Below are 21,677 nucleotides of genomic sequence, written 5' to 3'. Positions count from 1 at the left end.
TCCACAGTACATCGATGTTGTTGCCAGTGGTTGGCGGAAGGTGCATGTGCCCGTCGACCTGGGACCGGACCGCAGCGACGCACGGATGCACGCTAAGACCGTAGGATCCTACGCAGTGCCGTAGGGGACCGCACCGCCACTTCCCAGCAAATTAGGGACACTGTTGCTCCTGGGGTATCGGCGAGGACCATTCGCAACCGTCTCCATGAAGCTGGGCTACGGTCCCGCACACCGTTAGGCCGTCTTCCGTTCACACCCCAACATCGTGCAGCCCGCCTCCAGTGGTGTCGCGACAGGCGTGAATGGAGGGACGAATGGAGACGTGTCGTCTTCAGCGATGAGAGTCGCTTCTGCCTTGGTGCCAATGATGGTCGTATGCGTGTTTGGCGCCGTGCAGGTGAGCGCCACAATCAGGACTGCATACAAGCGAGGCACACAGGGCCAACACCCGGCATCATGGTGTGGGGAGCGATCTCCTACACTGGCCGTACACCACTGGTGATCGTCGAGGGGACACTGAATAGTGCACGGTACATCCAAACCGTCATCGAACCCATCGTTCTACCATTCCTAGACCGGCAAGGGAACTTGCTGTTCCAACAGGACAATGCACGTCCGCATGTATCCCGTGCCACCCAACGTGCTCTAGAAGGTGTAAGTCAACTACCCTGGCCAGCAAGATCTCCGGATCTGTCCCCCATTGAGCATGTTTGGGACTGGATGAAGCGTCGTCTCACGCGGTCTGCACGTCCAGCACGAACGCTGGTCCAACTGAGGCGCCAGGTGGAAATGGCATGGCAAGCCGTTCCACAGGACTACATCCAGCATCTCTAAGATCGTCTCCATGGGAGAATAGCAGCCTGCATTGCTGCGAAAGGTGGATATACACTGTACTAGTGCCGACATTGTGCATGCTCTGTTGCCTGTGTCTATGTGCCTGTGGTTCTTCTGTCAGTGTGATCATGTGATGTATCTGACCCCAGGAATGTGTCAATAAAGTTTCCCCTTCCTGGGACAATGAATTCACAGTGTTCTTATTTCAATTTCCAGGAGTGTATTTGTAATGCTGTAACCAGTTTTGAAAAGCTGTATTCAGGCACTATCTAATAAGCATTTCAATTTGTGGAATTTATCAAGACCTTGTGTAATTATCTTGGTGGATATTGCAAGTTGAATTGTGTATGTATTACATGCTTTAATTACTTGTAAATAAACTGATTGATATGTGTCAATCAAAGACACAGTTCTCAGAGTTTTTGAACACATATGTTATTTCATTTGATCACTCTGGTGTGGTGTAAACTTATTGAATGTGAGGTCCGTCAGTTATGCAAAACACTGTTTTTCTGAGTAACCAAACATGTTTCAGCACCACTGTGCCATCATCAGTAGGTTTTCGTTTTTATTTATTCTGTAATGTGAACATTTTTGTTAAATGATTATAAAATTATGTGCATTTTTGCCTCAAACAACAGATTTTTTCTTTTTGTAAATACCTTTACATTTGGTGTGCGTGAATTTTCTGGATCACTTATGGGTTAATTATTACAGGTAGCTTGTCATCTGCAACCAAACAATTTGATGAGAAAATTTTTTTTGCTGGAAGTCAACCTATCTTCTAGAATATAATTCAGTTTTTCGCGATGTTTTCGTGACTGTGTTCATTTTTACTTATGTTTTCGTGTAACAGGTACTTTCATTCTCCGCATAATGCTGAGGTGTTGTGATGCGCACATAACTATAACAAGTATTTTTCACAAATAACGTAGTAAAACACTTTTCACCAGAACACAGTGTGATTTTGGTTTGTTATGTGTTCCAGCCCAGTCAGTGTTCATTTGTTCACCAGTTCTGGTGAACACCTCAGCATTATGCGGAGAATGGAAGTACTTGCCACACGAAAACATAAGTAAAAACAAATATAGTCATGAAAGCATCTCAAAAAACTGAATTACAGTTTAGAAGATAGGTTAACTCCCAGCAAAAAAATTTTCTCATCAACATCGATTGGTTGCAGATGACAAGCTACCTGTAGTAATTAACACACAAGTGATCCAGAAATTTCATGAACACCAAATGTAAAAGAAACGATCTGTTGTTTGAACTAAAAATGCACACATAATTTTATATTCATTTAACAAAAATGTTCACATTACAGAATAAATAAAAACGAAAACCCACTGATGATGGCACAGTGGTGCCGAAACGTATTTGGGTACTGAGAAAAACGGTGTTTTGCATAATTGGCGGACCTCACGTCCAACAATTTTAACCGCAAACACGGCCAATACAAGGAGCTGCAAATCAAAATGATTGTTATTGAATGAGTGTAGTGTTGTGCAATTAAGTTATGTGCATGTTCTGTGGATCATAAATGTGTTCTCCTGCTATGATATGGAACATGTCAGTTTAACGATTGTAGTGTCTTCTTAGTGGAAAATATGACTACATGATGACCATTTGTATGAATTCCTATGAGTTTTTATTTTTTTACTTTACATCGGGAAATTTGGAATAGGAGTTGTCAAGCAGATATGATCTCAATTTGTGCTTGAAATTAGTTTTATTATTCATTAAATTCTTTACATCTATTGCGGGTGGTTGAATGATAGCATATATCATTTCTCTTTCAAATAATGAATTTATGAATGTTGTTTTGAGACTGTGATTGCTAATAACAAACTTCATAAGAGAGTAAATGTACTGAAAGGCTGTTGTCAGCACTCCCAACTGCTTAGAGAGCTATCTGTGAGAGATTCTTGAGTGAACACCATATATAATCCATATTGTAGCAGCTGGGGTGAGTGAGTGCTGTGGTGGGTGGCGAGGCTGACTGTGATAGATCAGGATGTCCGCAATTCACCTCTGTGGAAGTAGCTGCAGTGGTGTGGTCTGAGGTAGTGATTGGGCATGGAAATAGTATTGGTTCAAAAAAATCACGTTATTTTGTAACAAGCAACAGCAGTGAAGTTGGTACTGAGAAGTCCTATGGAACTAGATGTGTAAAATAAGCCAGCCAATGCCCTCCATGACGTAGGCTGGCCTCATCTGGTGAAGCATGCTGGTGCCAGCGGCAGCCTGGCAGACAGATAGTAAGTGGAGTTTTCTCTCAGGCAATGGTGGCAGCTGGCAAGGTAATGCCATCAGTATGGTGGCTATAGTGCTGAATCAGTAATGCAGTGGAGTGGTGTGAATCAGACAGTGCACAGCACCTGTGGCAGATGGCCTGCCCATGTCGCTCAGCACAAAGAGTACCAGGCTGGGGTGTATTAGCTGCCTCACTTGGTATGGCACTCAACATTTATTTTATAAATTTAACACTAATAGTGATATCATAGTGACTTTGAAAAATATTATCAATTTGTACTGCCCGGGGTACTCCCTGAACTCACTAAAGAAGCTGCACTGTTTTTCTCACCTAGTTGTAGCTGTTGAGGCTATAAAAGTATTACTGAAATAGAGTAGTGCCTTTTTTGTCCATCTATGTGAAATATGTAAAGATGAGAGTTACAGAAAATTGTGATGTGCCGTTACACCATTTTTATATATATTATTGATTGCATAAGCAACTATAGATATAAGATAACAGGCTGAGCAAACATGCAATGTTTATGCAAAACTGTCACAAACTGTGTAAAACTTCACAGACTTGCTACATTCTAATACAGTTGAGGTAGACCTCACTCATCCTGAAATGTGTTGAACATCCAAGATTTCATTCTGAATAGCCTGTTGTAGAAGTCTTTTCTTGTATTTCAAAATTATTAGGGAAATAGTAAATCTATGCTTGTTACTCATTTGTCATTTTGTATTCAACTCACATGCTTATTTTATTTATTTATTTATTTATTTATTTTCACTTCTTCTTGTGTTTTCAGTTGGAAATCTTCAGTCCAGTGCAGCCCTTCAGTGTGCAGACTGTGAGACAGCTATTGTCATCATAGATATGCTCTTAACACTTGGATCAAGCCAGGAACATTCAGTTAGTATGTTAGCAGTAGCCCAGTCCCATTGCCCAATGCTCAAGACTGAAGAATCACAAGAAGCTTCACGTAATAGCTCAGCTGGTTTTGTTATTTTTGCCTCTGCAATAGGAAAAACTCTAGATTTTCTTGTGAGTGATAGAAACTCTGAAGATACTTCACATTCATTGTCTCAGTTTCTCCCCACTGATATCTCCCTTCCTGTTGTTATAAGTTCTGTACTCTATCCACTGAATGTGAATGCAGCAATGGAGCTAGTAAATTACTGGTCATCTATGCAGAATGCTTTGAAAGAGTTTTGTAGATGTAAAGATGCAGACATTAGTAGAAATGAAATGCAAGAAGCCATAATTACACGTGGAAACTATCTTCACAACACAAGTGCACACATTTGTTTCAGAAAGTTAATGAAGATGTGCAATAACAACAGAACAGAGAAGGGTAAGTAAAATTCATTCAGATATTGATACAGTTAAACAAGTTATGCAGTAACTAATGGACAAGTTCATAAATGTATGAAGTTAGTAATGTAGCTAGATCTTCACTGTAAATGTATATGTGTTGTACTACTGAACAGAAACTGAGTAAGGCTCTAAGTTAAATGGTAAGCAATTTCCATACAAATATTAACACCTGATGTGATATGTATTCCATTCAATGATAGTTAAGGAATTATATTATGGTCTCTTAATACAACTCCAGTTCATTTTCTTCTAACAAAATACCTCTCTTACATTGTTACATTTGGTCAGTTGTAAAATAGAATAATTATTAATTCACACCCTCTAATTTCCAACCAAGAAATAATAAAAGAAATTGTTCTTACATTAGCTCTAAGAAATGTCAGTTCTACTAATTGGCACTAAATGATTAACAGAGTAAAAAACATGTGAAAAGTCTTTTGCCCACACACAAGGCAGGAGGAAAGCAGTAGTGAAGTAATGCAACCAACTAATTATTTAGCCTTGGCATGTAGCACTATCTACCACATGTGGTCAAAAAGTTCATTTTCCCACACTATAGTAGGGTTAGTTTTGTATGAGGTCACTGTAGATGTTATACACCATAAGTTATGGATATTTATATTTCTCCAGCTATGAGGAATATCTGGAAAGCAAGACTCCAAAACATTTGATACACAGATAAATGCATATTTATACATGAAGTTAAGCCAAATTTTACAGAAGTATATCACAATTTTTCCATCTATTTGCTGTTGTGTTGTGAGTATTTAACAAAATAGTGTATCATCTTATGTATGTCTATGCTAAACGTCCATACTGACAAGTCCCTTTACATTTCATACATTCTATTACTTCCTAGTTTGTTGAAAAATGTGTTACTCCCATGTACTCTTTGAAAACTGTGGGAAACAAGAAGTCACTTGGTGATTGATTGGGAGTATGTCCATGACGATTGAGAGTATCCCAGTCAAATATATTGAGGAATGTAACCATTTGTTTGTACTATGCGGGACAAAACATTATTGTGCCATCTTCTCCTTCTGTTTTGAGTGGTATGACCAAGCCTTCTCATGATCTTGCTGTGTCTGTTGGCATTTATGGAATTACTTGGAGTAAAAAAGTCAATCAACAAAATCTCTTGTCAGTCACAAACTAATTTTGCCAATATCTTTTTTATAGACTGTTGCTGTTTACATATTATTTTAATAGAGTCATCTCTTAGGTGCATATAAGTAATAATATTTTTAAAAGAACTTTAGTTTAACAAAACTTTAACGCAGCTGGGATGTGTCTCTTTTGAAATAGGATGCAATTCATGAAATTTATGCATACTGTGGAACACCATTTATCCTAAGTGTGGAATTTTGATTTTTCTTACTGGTATGCGACCCAATGTTCTTCAGCTCCATCAAATGACTTCACTGCCTTTTTCATTCGTATTTGTAGTGGCCACCAAGGCTTCATACTCTGTCACAAAAGAGTTGAGAAATTTTTTAAAACGTGAGAAAATCTTAATAGAACTGAACATAATTTGTTTTGTATTGATCCGTTGATATTTTGAGTACCCATCAAGTCCAGAGTTCTGAAATTGTAGTTTGTTGGTTACAACACTGTACTTCTGGACACAATTTTAGCAGTTACATGACAAATTTTACAAATAAAGAGTTTCAGTCTGTTCATAAACCCAACACAACCAATTTTGCACTGACATGTCTCACTCAGTGGTACAGACACTTCGTAACCTTACCGTCCACACATGCTGCATAATTATTAAATCTTTTTCTTGTCATTTGATAAATGATAAGCCCTAAAGTTCCTCATTCATATATTTCTCCAGCAGATTCTAGAAATGATATGTTGTAGTGCATTTAATGAGGATTCTGGAGCTCAAAGTATTTGACACTACAACAGTCTTGTCTACCACTACGTAATTGTGAGAGAGTGGAACTAATCCTTAACTCTGGTATGAATCAGTTGTGGCATTGAAAGAACTGGAACAGTTTAAATACATTCAGTGAAGTATGATTGTCTGCGGTCTATGCATGTCTGATGGCTTTAGTACACTTGATGCTATGCAAGAAATGTGTACTGAGAAATGTAGTAGTGTATGAAGGTATCATATGGCACCACAGCAGGTTCTACATAGCGCAAAATTTTCTGCAAAGTTTTCTGTTCTTCTAGTGGGCATCACCTTGTAGCCAACATCCGTGCTTATTCCCAATTCATTAGTGGAACCTGACTGTTGTGACTGATGGTTCAGTCTCTGGAAATGTGACTTCTACATGTGTCTGAGCAATTACATATTGCATATTGAGAATACATTTTTGGAAATCTGAATGACACAGTGCCAAACATATCATTATTGAAGTAAGATATCATGATTTGATTGTGGGAAGGACACCAGTATTCCGTCTGTCATGGGGGAAAAAAATCTGTTTTGTAACTGAAGAGTTGGTCCTGCTTTCTTTCTTGCTTCTCAATTATATTTTCGGCTTCTTTTTCTTCTACTTGTCTGTGCATAACCAGGAACAGCATATTCTGCTTTCACCATTTTGTTTTGAGAATTATTTCATTTTATTTATAATTGCTGGTGAATAACAATAAACCAGTCCCCTGTTAAGTCAATAGTGGACACCGAGCGAGGTGGCGCAGTGGTTAGCACACTGGACTCGCATTCGGGAGGACGACGGTTCAATCCCGTCTCCGGCCATCCTGATTTAGGTTTTCCGTGATTTCCCTAAATCGTTTCAGGCGAATGCCGAGATGGTTCCTTTGAAAGGGCACGGCCGATTTCCTTCCCAATCCTTCCCTAACCCAAGCTTGCGCTCCGTCTCTAATGACCTCGTTGTCGACGGGACGTTAAACACTAACCACCACCACCACCAATAGTGGACAATGGTAGACTTACTTAGACTTAGTTGCTAGGTAGCATACTGGGTGTCATGTTTCTTCCAGTGAACTCAGTCAGCTGCCTCCTCACAGTTCATGCCCATGCATTGAAGATCCTTTGCAAAAGCTCTTTTATAGGTGTTAAGAGTTATTCCTCTACTTCTGTATCCATTCATTGGTTTCAACAGCAGTGCTGATTTGGAGATTCTTTCATCTTTCATCCATAAAACATGCCTCACTCTTCTTTCAGCAATGATTTTCTGTAGGCTACATAGACTACCACTTCTCAGCACTTCATTATTCGAAACATGTTCACCATTACTGATCTTCAAAATTCATCTTGACCATCATTGGTGTAAGACATTGGGCTTGTGTGCTGCTTGTGCTTGCATTTTCCATGTCTCACATACATTTACGGCCATCAGTAGGATAATATACGGCTCCAGCTGAAGCTTTGTGGACATAAAATCTAATTGCCATATGAATCACATTGGTTGGAAAACTGCAAAATCTTTCCCAGTTCTGCTGCTGCTGTCTGCATCTACATCCCCATTATTACAGATAAGATAGCAGAGGTACAGAAATTGGTCAACACCTTGCATTATAATTTGAGTAGATACATTTCAGCTTTTTATGCACATTGTTTTTGCTTTATCACCATTTTAACCCTACTGAACTGGCCATTCCAGCTAGCTTCTTAATCATTAATTGTAAATTTTATGGTTTTTCTGCCAGAAGAACATCATCATCAGCAAAATCAAGATCTCTAAGCCAGAACTGCTCAGTCACATGTATGTCCATATTGGAGTTGCCCACAGTTTTTCTCATTATGAAATCTATGACAAATATAAAAAGCAATGGTGACAAAATACATTCTTGTCTGACACCTGTCAGAATGCTAAAGAAAATGGTGGTCCCATCTTCTGTTCTTATATAGAAACTTGAGAGTAGATATAGGTTCCTGAAAACACTGATGAGATAGTTAGGGGTTCCTTATAGGCTTACAATATTCCACAATGATTTATCTTTGTTACTGTCAGATGCTTTTGTAAAATCAATGAAGTTTAAGTGCAGTGAGCAATTGAAGTCTATGCATTGTTCTGTTATGTTCCACAGAATAAACAATAGCATTAAACTATAACTAATGGAATTATTTTAAACGGAATTATCTTTTAACCACTGATTTACAGCATATGAGGATAAATTTTAAACTTAAAATAATGATTAGAAAGCATAAAGAGAATACATGGTGCCTAGTACAACAAAATGACATGAAAAGTAAAACAATTAACAAAATGAATAAATAAAATGATACACGTGTAGTTCTAAGTTCCATTTATGCATTTCCCACATAATTTTCCTCTTCTGTTTGTTACAACCTTGCACTCCAACTGAAAGGCCTCATCTATTATTATTAAATCTGCATTATTTCTATGTAAGCAAAACTCCGGTAGGTGCTTCCAATGAAGGTCTGTACTGTCCCCATTGCTAATGCTATGTGTCATTAAGTTTACATACAGAATGATGTAAGAGTGTGAATAGACCACAGTCTGTAAGTAGACGAGCTCTTCTTTAACAGTGGTGGTTTCACTGCGGACGGCAAGACAGGTTGCTGATATGGAGGTGGTAGTGATTTTTGCTGCTGTATTTTTTTTTAAGACAGTGTAGGTATAACCTTTGCAGCAGGTGTTGTGCAGTTTTCCTCATACACTGGCATCACTCTCTACTGAATGGGCACTGGCTATTTTAGCTGTCCATTGCAGTCTTCAGTTAACCATTTTCTTCTTACATCTTAACAGTTCAGTTTGGTTCGCTACAATGATTAGCCAGTCCATAAATCAAGATCTCTGACCTTTTTATGGTAAAGTGATCCCCTGCCCACTACCTCCTTTCTAAGGAAGAGGGGTACAATATCTCTGGGGGCACCAATTTTTCAGCACTCACAGATTTCTTCTGTTTACACCTGTATTTTATAAATTTATTTTAGGTATGGACTGAGCACTATCAGATGCCAATCTTCATGTATGGTTAGACCTCTCCCTGTCCTAACGTACCTTGTTGGGTACAGTTTTTAGTAAAAGATTCAGACAATGAGTTGATACAACTAATAAAGTATGCTTTTGTACGATGGGAGATATAAACTTCATAGACCATAACTCTGTTGTCCCACTGCTGCTGCCACTTCTTTACCCTCTGCACTTCCAAGAAGTGAGGTCCTAATTTTCCTTTCTCAATTTGTATTTATTTTAACTCTGGTTATCCTAAAATACCCAAGGCAAATGCTGGGATGGTTTCTGTAGAACATCCACAACTACTTACTGCCTCATTCTTGCCCAATTTCATCTTGTGCCCCATCTCTAACAGCCACATGGTCTGTAGAATTTGAATCACTATATTCCTTTTTCAATCCTATAATTGTTCATTTGCCTCCATTCCCTTATCCCTTCCTAAATGGTTGTGTGTGGTCGGTCACAATCATCTTTTTGAACCAGTACAATGCTGCATGTTATCTTTATTGTAATATTTATTGGAGTTATCCACCAGACTTTTATACCACTAGACTTTTGCTGGAGTAACACAACATTCCAGCCCTTACTCAGCACTTCCTGTAACAAAACTGTTGTGCCCATACACTAATTTCAAAGACATATGGAGTTAAATCTTGCAGCTAAGTGTATGTTGAGGTATCTGTGTACATGATCTCTAACTTATTTTGTTTTTCATCCATAGAGTTGGATTTCTAGTACATGATTGTTTGATATATGTGCTGCATATGTGCATTACTACTTGATCCACACAAGAAAACTGCAGATATGTGCTGAATATGTGCATTACTACTTGATGCACGCTAGGAAACTGGAGCTAGCCCTTTAGTTTCCAGATAGAACCAAAAGTGGGTTATTGCTGCAGGCAACTATGCCCTCTGCAGTGTGTGAGCTCTTTGTTGTAATTAAAGACTTACGGTCACAGTTACTCAAAACACTAACAGATTGATGCTGTAACACATTCTATAGTAATTTTGCGTGTTATTTTGATTCTTTGTCATTCATCTGCAGTCCTCCCTCTACAATAGTTCAGAAAACAGTGAAGGCTCTCTTAATAACATTACCAATGTCTGTGTTATGTATCATAATTGGAGTTGTACTCTAGTTAAACTGTCTGAATATCCTGGTGCATTCCATCATCTATTGATTTACCCCTATGAAAACCAAATTTCACTGATATCATAAAACTATCTTTTTCAAATGCCACTGTGCACCATTGCGAAGGTTCCTGGCTGATTAAAAAAACTATGCCAACGTGGGCGTTAATCCTGGACCCTTGCCTCCCTTGTGCAGTGTTCTTACTGACAGAAGTTTTCCAAACATTGTCCAGGACACACCTCACAGCTTCATTCAGCAAATAACTTTACAACTGAGTCTATCAAAGCAAGAGGTCTTGCGACTTTTGAGTTTTTCTGTTGCGTGCTGAACATCCTCTTGTGTGCATCTTGTTTAAGATGGTTGTTCATAGCCCACAAAACTTCTATGTTGCCTTCAAGCACAAGAGACTTTTTTTTAGTTCTGCTATATAATATTCCCTTCCCTTTCTTTGTTATTCAATGTACTGAGTTAATTTGGTTTGGAAAAATGTCAGTTTCAGCAAATTTGTTATTTTGTTTGGGATAACAGTCTACTTTCTTACTGTGATGACACACAATAAATGAAGTAGAAGACATCCTACTTCTGGGATTCGGATTACTGGATAGATGGGCAGCACAATTGGAAGACACAAACTCATGATCTTCACAAGCTGAACACAGTTGCTTTTACAGTCAAAAAATTGTCCACCATGATGGGATAAGATTCAACAAGTTCACTCTGCATACTTTCATACTTAATATTATATGGGGAATCAAGTTTGTGACTGGATGAGTATTTCTTGGCTGAAATGACACAGCTTATCATCTCAATGGAGATTCCCAACACATTTAGAACTAGCTGGTGTTGTGACCCTTGCTATTCTTGTTGTACAGTACCTGGTGTCGTCTCCCCCCCCCCCCCCCCCCCCCTCTCCTTGTGAGTACGTGCTTGGCTACCACCCACAGTGCCACAGCCTTTGTAGCATTATTTCCTTTCCATGTTGCAAGCTTATACTTCCACTGTCCCTTTCCCACTCTGCCTCTCCATCAGATATGGTTTTCTTGGTGCAGATCCTGCTTGGACTTGGTTTATGATTGGGACTCGGTTTTACACTTCCAGTCTTTTTGACAACTTTTCATTAAACACACATGTGGTCCCCATTGTTGGGTTTGACCTGCCACAAATTTTCAAAAGTCTCCAGATGTGCGGATCATGCAGGGAAGGTCACCCAATGTGGTGTAGGCTCCAACTTTGTGCCTTTCCATCATTGCACCCTTCCCTTTAATGAGGTAATACAGCCGAAACCCAGCTCTATACTCTATAGCCATGGTTTTTTTTTTAAGGGGGGGGGGGGGGGGGGATCACAAAGTACCTGCATCGTGGTAGCCCCCTGCCCATGAAGGGATTGCACTGTTGGTGCCTGGGGTGGAAACTCCCAGTGTATTCCAAGGAGTAAGTGCCTATCGTGACTGGGGCACAGGGCCTCTGAACAATGGATTACTGGCCAAGTAGATGTTGGTGAGACAGGGTGGCACCCACGAGGGGAGACCCCATTCCATGGCAGATGAGCCGCAAATGAAGTGGATGAAGTTATCTCCCTCTGATGGCCATACGGCTCCTGCAGTCTCTATGGAAGGAAAGTCCTCTTTTAATGAAGAGAGATACAGTCCTAAAATGTTCCCTTCCCTGGCTATATCATGGGTTGTCATAGTGACTGAATACTGTGACACTCAAATCCTCTAAAAATAAACATAAAATATACTTATTCAAAAAAGCAGATAAAAATTCAGTTGATGCCTTTCTGAGAGACCATCTCCACTCTTTCCAAATTAACAGTGTAAATGTAGACCAGATGTGACTTGAATTCAAAGAAATAGTATTGGCAGCAATTGAGAGATTTATAGCTAATAAATTAACAAACAACAGAGCTGATCCTCCTTGGTACAAAAAATGGGTCAGAACACTGTTGAAGAAACAATGAAAAACATGCCAAATGTAAAGGGATGCAAAATCTCCAAGATTGGCGATCTTTTACAGAAGTTCAAAATTTAGTGCAGACTTTGTCTCGAAACCTGGCAGCAAATCCAAAGACATTCTGATCATATGTGAGGTATGAAGTATGGTTGTGGCAAGACACAGTCAATGCCTTCTCTGTGCAATAGCAATGGAAACACTATTGATGACAGTGCTGCCTAAGCAGAGTTACTAAACACAGCCTTCTGAAATTCCTTCACCAAAGAAGGCAAAGTAAATATTCCAGAACTGGCATCAAGAACTGCTACAAAAATGAGTAATGTAGAAATAAATATCCTCAGAGTAGTGAAGAAACTTAAATCACTTAACAAAAGCAAATCTTTCAGTCCAGCTTGTACATCAGTTAGGTTCCTTTCAGAGTATGCTGATACAATAGCTCCATACTTAACAGTCATTTACAACTGCTTGCTTGATGAAAGATCTGTACCCAAAGGCTGGAAAGTTGCACATGTCACACCAATATTCAAGAAAGGTAGCAGGAATGATCCACTAAATTACAGGCCAATAACATTAATGTCAATATGCAGCAGGATTTTGGAACATATATTATATTCAAACATCATGCATTACCTTGAAGAGAACAGTCTGTTGACACAATCTCAACACGGATTTAGAAAACATCTTTCTTGTGAAGGTATTGAGTGCTTTGACAGGGGATTTCAAATTGATTCCGTATTTCTAGATTTCCAGAAGGCTTTTGACACTGTATCACACAAGCAGCCAGTGGTGAAATATCGTGCTTATGGAATATCATCTCAATATGTGACTGGATTCATGATTCCCTGTCACAGAGGTCACAGTTTGTAGTAATTTATGGAAAGTCATCGAATAAAACAGAAGTTATTTATGGCATTCCCCAAGGTAGTGTTACAGGCCCTGCGCTGTTCGTTATCTGTATAAACTATTCAGGAGATAATCTGAGCAGTCGTCTTAGGTTGTTCACAGGTGATGCTGTCATTTATCGACTAGTAAAGTCATTAGAAGATCAAAACAAATTTTAAAATGATTTAGAAAAGATATATGTATGGTGCAAAAATTTGCAATTGACCGTAAATAATGAAAAGTGTGAGGTCATCCGCATGAGTACTAAAAGGAATCCATTAAACTTCAATTACATGATAAATCTGTCAAATCTAAAGGCTGTAAATTCAATTAAATATCTAGGAATTACAATTACAAACAACTTAAATTGGAAGGGACACACAGAAAATGCTGTGGGGCAGGCTAACCAAACTCTGTGTTTTATTGACAGAACACTTAGAAAATGTAACAGATCTACTAGAGAGACTGCCTACACTATTCTTGTCTGTCCTCTTTTGGAATACTGCTGCGTGCTGTGGGATCCTTACCAGATAGGACAGATGGAGTACATCAAGAATGTTCAAAGAAGGGCAGCACATTTCATACTATCATGAAATGGGGAAGTGTGTGTCACTGAAATGATACCAGATTTGGTATTTTCAGTGCAGTAGAATCTTCTCATGAAGTTTCAATCACCAACTTTCTCCTCTGAATGTGAAAATATTTTGTTGACACAGACCTACGCAGAGAGGAACAATCATCATAATAGAATAAGGGAAATCGAAGCTTGCTGGGAAAGATATAGGTGTTTGTTTTTTCTGTGTGCTGCATGAGAGTGGAATAATAAATAGTTCGTATGAAGGTGATTCGATGGACCCTCTGCCAGGCACTTAAATGTTATTCGCAGAGTATCGATGTAGATGTAGGATTGTAGGCCTAAGTGGCAAGCAGAAAAATACTCTTCCCCAATACTTAGTTTGCACAAGGACTGATGGGGATTCCTTCTTGACCACAAATACCTTATTCTTTTGGAGAACTTAGAAGACAAGTTTGGGGAAGTGGCAGCCATCTCTAAGATGGAAAGTGGGTCAGTTGTGATCCAAACAGCTTCCCCTTCTCAGTCATGGATACTTCTTGCTTATAACAAACTGGGTGACATACTGATGACTGTCACTCCCTATAATAATCTAAATATGGTTCAGGGCATCGTTCAAGACTGCTCTTGCAATCTGATGATGAGCTACGTGACAACTTGGAGTGATGGGTTGTACACTTTGTCCATCATGTACATAGGGGGCCAAAGGCAGTAGGTCACTATCTGAACCTTCATCTTGGTGTTTGAGGGTGATTCATAGCCTGAAAAGGTCAAGTATATAATATAGCAATGCAATGTGAAACTGTATGTTTCCACGGCCCCCCCTCCACCATGCAGTGCTTCAAACATTTAAAATTCGTACACATGTCTTCGCGGTGCAACACCAGCCCCATCTGTAGAGCTTATGGACTAGTGTCAGCTGTGGAAAGCACCATTCTCGCAGCTCACCCAATTGTACTGTTTTCCAGAAAGAGAAGAAAATACAAGTATGCAAGACTCTGAAGCCACTAACTTATCAAGAGGCCAAAAATAAGTACAAGTGGTTGCACCCAGCATGTAAAACAGTGTCATATGCTAAGCTATGATGATGTCACTCCATTTGGCAACAGTACTCTTGTCTGTTACACCACCTACAGTGGGCCATCAGGTCTGCTCAACCATGCCTACCCTCTGATGGTTGGGAGCTCCCTTCTTGATGCTTCCCCCACACCTCCTTTGGGATTGATGGCTTCCCACCCACCAGGGACATTAATCCCCACCTCCCAGCTGGAGATAAATCACTTTATTGCAGCTTCTGTTGCAAGGAAGGGGTCCCTCAGGACACTTCCTTCCAAGGTTTCCACCAGTCTACAACCGGATGCCAGCCAGTGGCTGAAGGAGCCACAGGCTGCTAGTCGCAGTGCTTTGCAATCATCACCTTTATCTGAAACTGATACAGAGAAACCCTCGTGATCAACAAAATCCTCTAAGGAGAGGGAAGATATGAAACAGTCTTCCAAGAAGGACATTCCGGTGGCCCCCATGTGATCAGATTCCACCTGTTCTACTCGTGTGGCTGAAGCAGAGATTCTGGTGGGCCCTGAGCCCCAGTTTGCACCACATAGTGGAACCCAGAACTTAAGTGGTAGCAGGTGGCCCTAGAGTGTAACCTACCTTCTCAGTCCCTTTATGGCCTCACAATACATGGACAACTTTATTCTCCAATGGAATTGTAGCAGTTTTTTTCTACCACCTGGATGAGCTACATCATCTTTTAAGCACTTTCCCTGCTTTCTGCATTGCCCTTCAGGAGACATGGTTTCCAGCAATGCAGACCCAGGCCCTTTGTGGATACATGGGAGGTTATAAGAGTCATGCTACTTATGACAGGGCGTTGGGCAAAATTTGCACATATATTCTGGACACTCTATGTAGTGAACTTGTCTCTCTTTATACACATTTGGAGCTTCTGGCTGTTCAGGTAAGAACAGTTCAGGATATTACAATCCGCAGTGTTTACCTTGTTCACGATGCTGAAGTGTCTCAGTACATATTGTTTACATTGGTTTCTCAGCTCCCCCCACCTTTCCTAATCGTGGGTGATTTCAATGCCAATAACACTTCATGGTGTGGAACTGTGATCACTGGCCACAGTAAAGACCTTGAAAACGTACTGGCACAACTTGGCCTTTGCCTCTTGAAAATTGGTACCCTCCACACACTTCATTGTGGGGCACAGAACTTTCTCGGCCATTGACCTCTCTATTTGTAGCCATCACCTTCTCCCATCCATCCACTGGATGGTCTATGATGACCTATGTGGTAGTGACCTCTTTCCGATTTTCCTGTCCTTCCCTTGGCATCACTAGCATCATTCCCGTTGCTGCCTGCCCAGATGGGCTCTCAACAGTGTTAACTGTGTGCTTTCACTTCTGCTGTCATCCTTGGCTCACCACTGTGTGAAGATATCAATGAGGCAGTCCAGAAAACAACCACAGCCATTCATTCAGCAGCCAATTTGGCGATCCCCTGTTCCTCGGGTGTGCCCCAACAGGGGACAGTACCACGGTGGTCATCAGAAATCACCATTAGAGGCCATAGATGGGCTCTCCAGCACCATAAGCGGTTCCCATTGAAGGAAAACTCAGTGCCTTTAAATGGCCACCATCTAATAAAATGACAAAAACAAAAATGCTGGGAACAGTACATTGCAACCATTAGCTCACGTACCTCCCCTTTGTGGGTTTGGGTGAAGATTAAACATTTCTACAAGTACGAGGCACCTGCAGGTATATCTGGTATTACCTGAAGTCACTGTCTACACTGACCCAGAAGCCATCGCCAAACATTTAGCTCTGCATTATGCTCGAGCCTCTGTGTCTGAGAATTATCAACCTACCTCAGGTGTCCTAAAAAAGCAGATGGAGTGAAAGCAATTATCTTTCACTATACACCACCTGGAGCCATATAATACCCCATTCAGTGAGTGGGAATTCGCCATTGTCTACCCCACTGCCCCAATAGAGCCCCAGGGCTGGACTGCATCCACAACGAAATGATCAAGCATCTATCAGTGGACTGTCAGCATCATATGCTTGCCATCTTGACCTTTATTGGGAATGAGGGCGAGTTCCCATTACAGTGGTGAGAAAGCATCATTGCCCCAGAACTGAAACTAGGTAAGCACCTCTAGAGAAAGAAAGTTATACCAAAATTAGTCCCACCAATGTTCTCTGTAAGTTGCCTAAATGCATGGTGATAGTGATGCCTATGTTGGGTCCTTGAGTTGCAGGGTCTTCTGTCTCTGTCACAGTGTGGTTTTCACCAAAGCCATTCCACTACTGATAATCTGGTTTACCTGGTGTTTACCATCCGAACAGCTTTTGCTCGACATCAACACCTTATAGCCATCTTCTGTAACCTGCAAAAGCCTTATTACAACAGCTATCTTCTTTGATCTGCAAAAGGCTTATGACATGAATCCTTGCTACCGTATATGAGTGAGGTCTCTGGGGTCCACTCCTGCTTTTTATCCAGAACTTTGTTGCACTGTACTTTCTGGGTTTGAGTTAGTGCCTGCCATAGTACCCCCCATATCCAAGAGAATGAGGTCCTGCAGGGCTCTACATTCTCTTTCTAGTTGTCATCAATGGTCTAGCTGCAGCTGTGGGGTCCTTAGGATCACCTTCCTTGTATGCTGACAACTTTTGCCTCTACTATTGGTCCTCTAGTGTGGGTGTCACTGAACATCGACTGCAAGGCTCCATATGAAAGGCACAGGCATGGGCCCTCACCCATGGCTTTTGGTTTTCAGTTGCTAAGACTTGTGAAATGCAATTCTGTCAATGTCGTACCATTCACCCACAACCAGAACAGTTTTACAGAGCCCTGATACAATCCCATGTTTACTATAGGAATATGGGGTATGGTTTGACATCACCGTCAGCAGTGCAGGTATTGGATCCGATACACTACTACAGGGTTCGACTTGCAACAAGAGCCTTTCAACTAGCCCCGTAAACAACTTACTCTTGAAGGCTGGGGCCCTCAATTGTACGTCAGGTGCCAAGAACAGCTTGTCAGTTATGCTACACATTATCACAGCTGCCCTATGCATACAAACTACCATCTCCTCTTTCCAAACATGGAAATCCATCTCCCGCAGTGGTGGCCCAGATCAGGGATTATGATCACAATCCACAACTGATCCCTCCTCTTTGAACTCTAGTGCTTTCCTCTTCCACCTGTCCTCTGGGCCCACTCAAATACACCTCCATGGTGCACCCCTCGTCTGTGGCTGACATATCACACTGTCCGAAAGCCTCGGTTCCTCCAGAGACTCTCCACCACCAATTTTCATCCATCCTTGGCACATCCTGGGGTGCAGAAGTAATCTATACTGATGGATTAATGGTTGCTTGTCATGTTGGCTTTGCTTGTACTCATATGTGACATACTGAACTGCACTCCTTGCCAGATGGCTGTAGTGTTTTCCCTGCAAGTTGGTAACCATTTCTTGTGCTCTTGAGCATGTCTATTCCTGCACCAGTGGGCCCTTTCTCATCTGCAGCGATTACTTGAGCAGTTTGCAAGGTCTCAACCAGTGTTACCTTCCCCTTAGTGACCTTCATCTGGACCTCGGGCCATGTTGGGATCCAGGAGAATCAACACACTGATAGTCTGGTTAAAACGGCTAACAGCAAACTGACTCTTGAGATTGGTATTCTGGACACAGTTATCTAATCAGTATTACGCCATCAAGTTTGAGGAAACTGGAATACAGAATGGCTTTCTCTGACTTCACCAAACAAACTATCATTGATAAAGGGACCTATGAATCTGTGGCAGTCCTCCATGCAGGCACCTTGGAAGGACTCTACCGTCCTTTGCTGGCTGTGAATTAGCCAAGCTTGACTGGCTCATGGTCATCTCCTCTGTTATGAGGACCCACCCCACTGTCACTATGTTTCCTGTTTGATAGTGGTCCACATTTTACTGGACTGTCCCAACCTAGCCATCCTGGGACAGACTCCTAACTCCCTGACCCACTACCCCTGGTGTTAGGAAATGATACCTCAATGGCTGACTTAGTTTTACGTTTTATTCATGAAGGGTGCTTTTACCACTCTCTTTAAGCAAGGAAGGGCCACCTAACCATATTGGCCCATTCAGGGATTGGCAGAACACACTGTTGCATCCTCTGCCCAAACTGGGCTGCGGCTGTTTGGGCTTGGTGGTCCAGCCCATTCCTCACCCTACTTGCTCGTTTACTCTTCCTCCCTCTCTGGCATGGTCTCTTAGACTTGTTCATCTTTTGTCTCTCTGTGCTTCTCTTGCCCTGCCTGTGTTGCTAGTCTTTCCTAGGCAATCTCTGAGTGAGGTTCCTCTTATAAGTATTGGAGGCTTCTGATTGCACACTGCTTTCGGTTCGGGGGGGGGGGGGGGGGGGGGGGTCGGCTTCTGGCTGCTCTCTAGATGGGACTTCTTGCCTGACTTTCTTCCTCTGTCTCTTTTTCTTCTTTTTGTCCCATATCTCGCCTCTGTTGACTTATCATAGATCTTGGGATTTTCTTCCACTGGGTTTTGCACAGTAGGTTCTCTGACCTACAGTCATGTAGACATGTCATGTTCGATGAAAAATGGACTGATGACCTAGTAGTTTGGTCCCTTTATTTGTCCAACCAACCAACCATCTATCTGATCAGTAGTATCCAGACACTTATTACTTGACATTAATACTGGTTGTGCCCACGTGTCTCTCTGTGATGACTTGAATTCTGCTGGAGACACATTAAATGAGGTGTCTGAATGTCTGTGGAGGAATGGCAGTCCATTCTTCCTCGGGAGTCACAACCAGAGAAGGTGGTAATGTTGGACACTGAGGTCTGGAGCAAATTCAGCATTCTAACTAATCTCAAAGATGTTCCATTGATTTCAGGCCAGGACTATGGGAGGCCAATCTATTTAAGGAATGTTATTTTTCACAAATCATTGCCTCACAAAAGGTGCTTTATGGTAGTATTCATTGTCATGTTGATAAAATCAGCCACCATCTGCAAACTGTTTCTCTACTGTAAGCAATACAAAGTGCTGTAAAACGTGTTCATATCTTCCCGCATTTAGAATTTTCTTAAATACAATAAGAGGACTGCACCCTAACCACCACCCCCATACAATCACTACAAATGATGGCAGGTAACATTCTTCAGGCCTTATTCAAACCCAAACCCTTCCATCAGATTGACACTCCAAATCATGTGTGTCCAGTCATCTACTGTCTAGTGGCATCACACCTTACACCACCTCAAGTATCACTTTGCAGTGACTACAGAAATATGTGGCGTATCAGGAGCTGCTTGACCATTTTGTTTGATTCTTTTTAACTCACTACGAGCAGTTATTGTGCTATCTGGACTGCTGGTAGCACTTGGGAATCACGAGAGATTCCTTCCCTTGATTTCATATGATTTTTTAATTTACCCAGCACAATGCTCAATGGTCCACATACATCAGCACATTAGATCTGCCTTCTGATTTTGGTTTAGCTGTGGTTGCTCTTTCATGTTTCCACTTCACAACCAAACCACCAGCAGTTGGCGTGGGCAGCTTCTGAAGGGTTGAAATGTGCGTGATGGAGTTGTTACTCAGATGATGACCAAGATGCATACTGTCACTTCTCGTGACATCTGGTAGTCTTTTCTGCATTACATAGTGGTGTCTGGATACTTTTGATCAGATAGTGTCTATTAATGATCTTATTAATAATGCCATAAACTGCAGAAATTCAGCCATAGCAAAACATTGACTTTTGCTAATGTTTTGGTTGTAGACCATTCAGTCATCTTTGGAATGAGCTGTAAAGATAATCATTATGGCTCATTCGAAAGGTGACTGGAATGGTTTGCAGCTGAAATATCAGCAGAAGACTGAATTTCCACAATTTTATAGATTTTTATCATATTCCAAGACACCATGGATATTAATAGAATGTAAGTCATTTTACATATAATGCAATTATCTGTTGTGAAGTACTGCCTGAAAAAAGCTGCACAAATCTTCATAAGTCAGATCTCAGTAAACTCTGAAATTGGAGCTAAGATTGGCAACTTGCTTCAAAGCTTCGGTCATAGTTCACAAAACTATGACTTACAATATCGGTGATTTACAATTTGAAACTCATCCAAATACACAGCTATAACAATTTGTAACAGATATGCAATGGAATGATTGCATTGGCTTAGTTCTATGCTAATTAGGTGGGAAATATTGCTTTATTGGTTGTATACTTAGAAGTACTAAAAAAATGCAATCAGTCCAAAAAGGTCTCTGTGTACAAAATACTCGGACAATCCATTATAGATTATTGTTCAAGTTTGAGGGACCTGTTGCAAATAGTAATAATGAGGGCTGTTGATCATATGGAAAAAAAGGCAGCACAAATGTTCACAGGTTTGTTTAACTAATGGGAAAGATTGTAGGAGATGCTGGAAAAATTGAACTGTTAGACAATTAAAGATAGGTGCAAACTATACCACAAAAGCCCACTTACATGGTTTCAAGAACCAGCTTTAAGTAAGGGGTGTCGGAATATACTACAGTCTCTATATATCACTCTTATAGGGATCCCAAAGACAAGTTATGGAGTGCACTACTTACTGAGTACACAAAGGCATTTAGGCAATCATTCTTACCACACTCCATGCCTAAATCAAACTGGAAGAATCCCAAATAATTGGTACAATGTGAAATATCCTTTCATGCATTTCATGGTGGTTTGTAGAGTGTGACTGTAGATATGTGGTATTAATTC

At 40.8% G+C, this 21,677-nt stretch overlaps 1 protein-coding gene across 1 annotated transcript in view; it reads left to right on the top strand.

The window, feature by feature from the left end:
• LOC124555091 (zinc finger FYVE domain-containing protein 26) overlaps positions 1 to 21,677 on the top strand; it is a 434,713-nt gene that overhangs the window by 154,579 nt on the left and 258,457 nt on the right. Inside the window, exon 16 of the mRNA XM_047128885.1 lies at positions 3,879 to 4,424. Within this exon, the coding sequence (XP_046984841.1) occupies positions 3,879 to 4,424 (546 nt within the window). The remainder of the gene's footprint in view (positions 1 to 3,878; positions 4,425 to 21,677) is intronic.

The sequence above is a fragment of the Schistocerca americana genome, chromosome X, assembly GCF_021461395.2.
Source record: "Schistocerca americana isolate TAMUIC-IGC-003095 chromosome X, iqSchAmer2.1, whole genome shotgun sequence".
NCBI classification, from domain to species: Eukaryota; Metazoa; Arthropoda; class Insecta; order Orthoptera; family Acrididae; genus Schistocerca; species Schistocerca americana.
The sequence above is the reverse complement of the archived record's forward strand: the minus strand, read 5'-3'. Positions and strand labels throughout refer to the sequence as shown.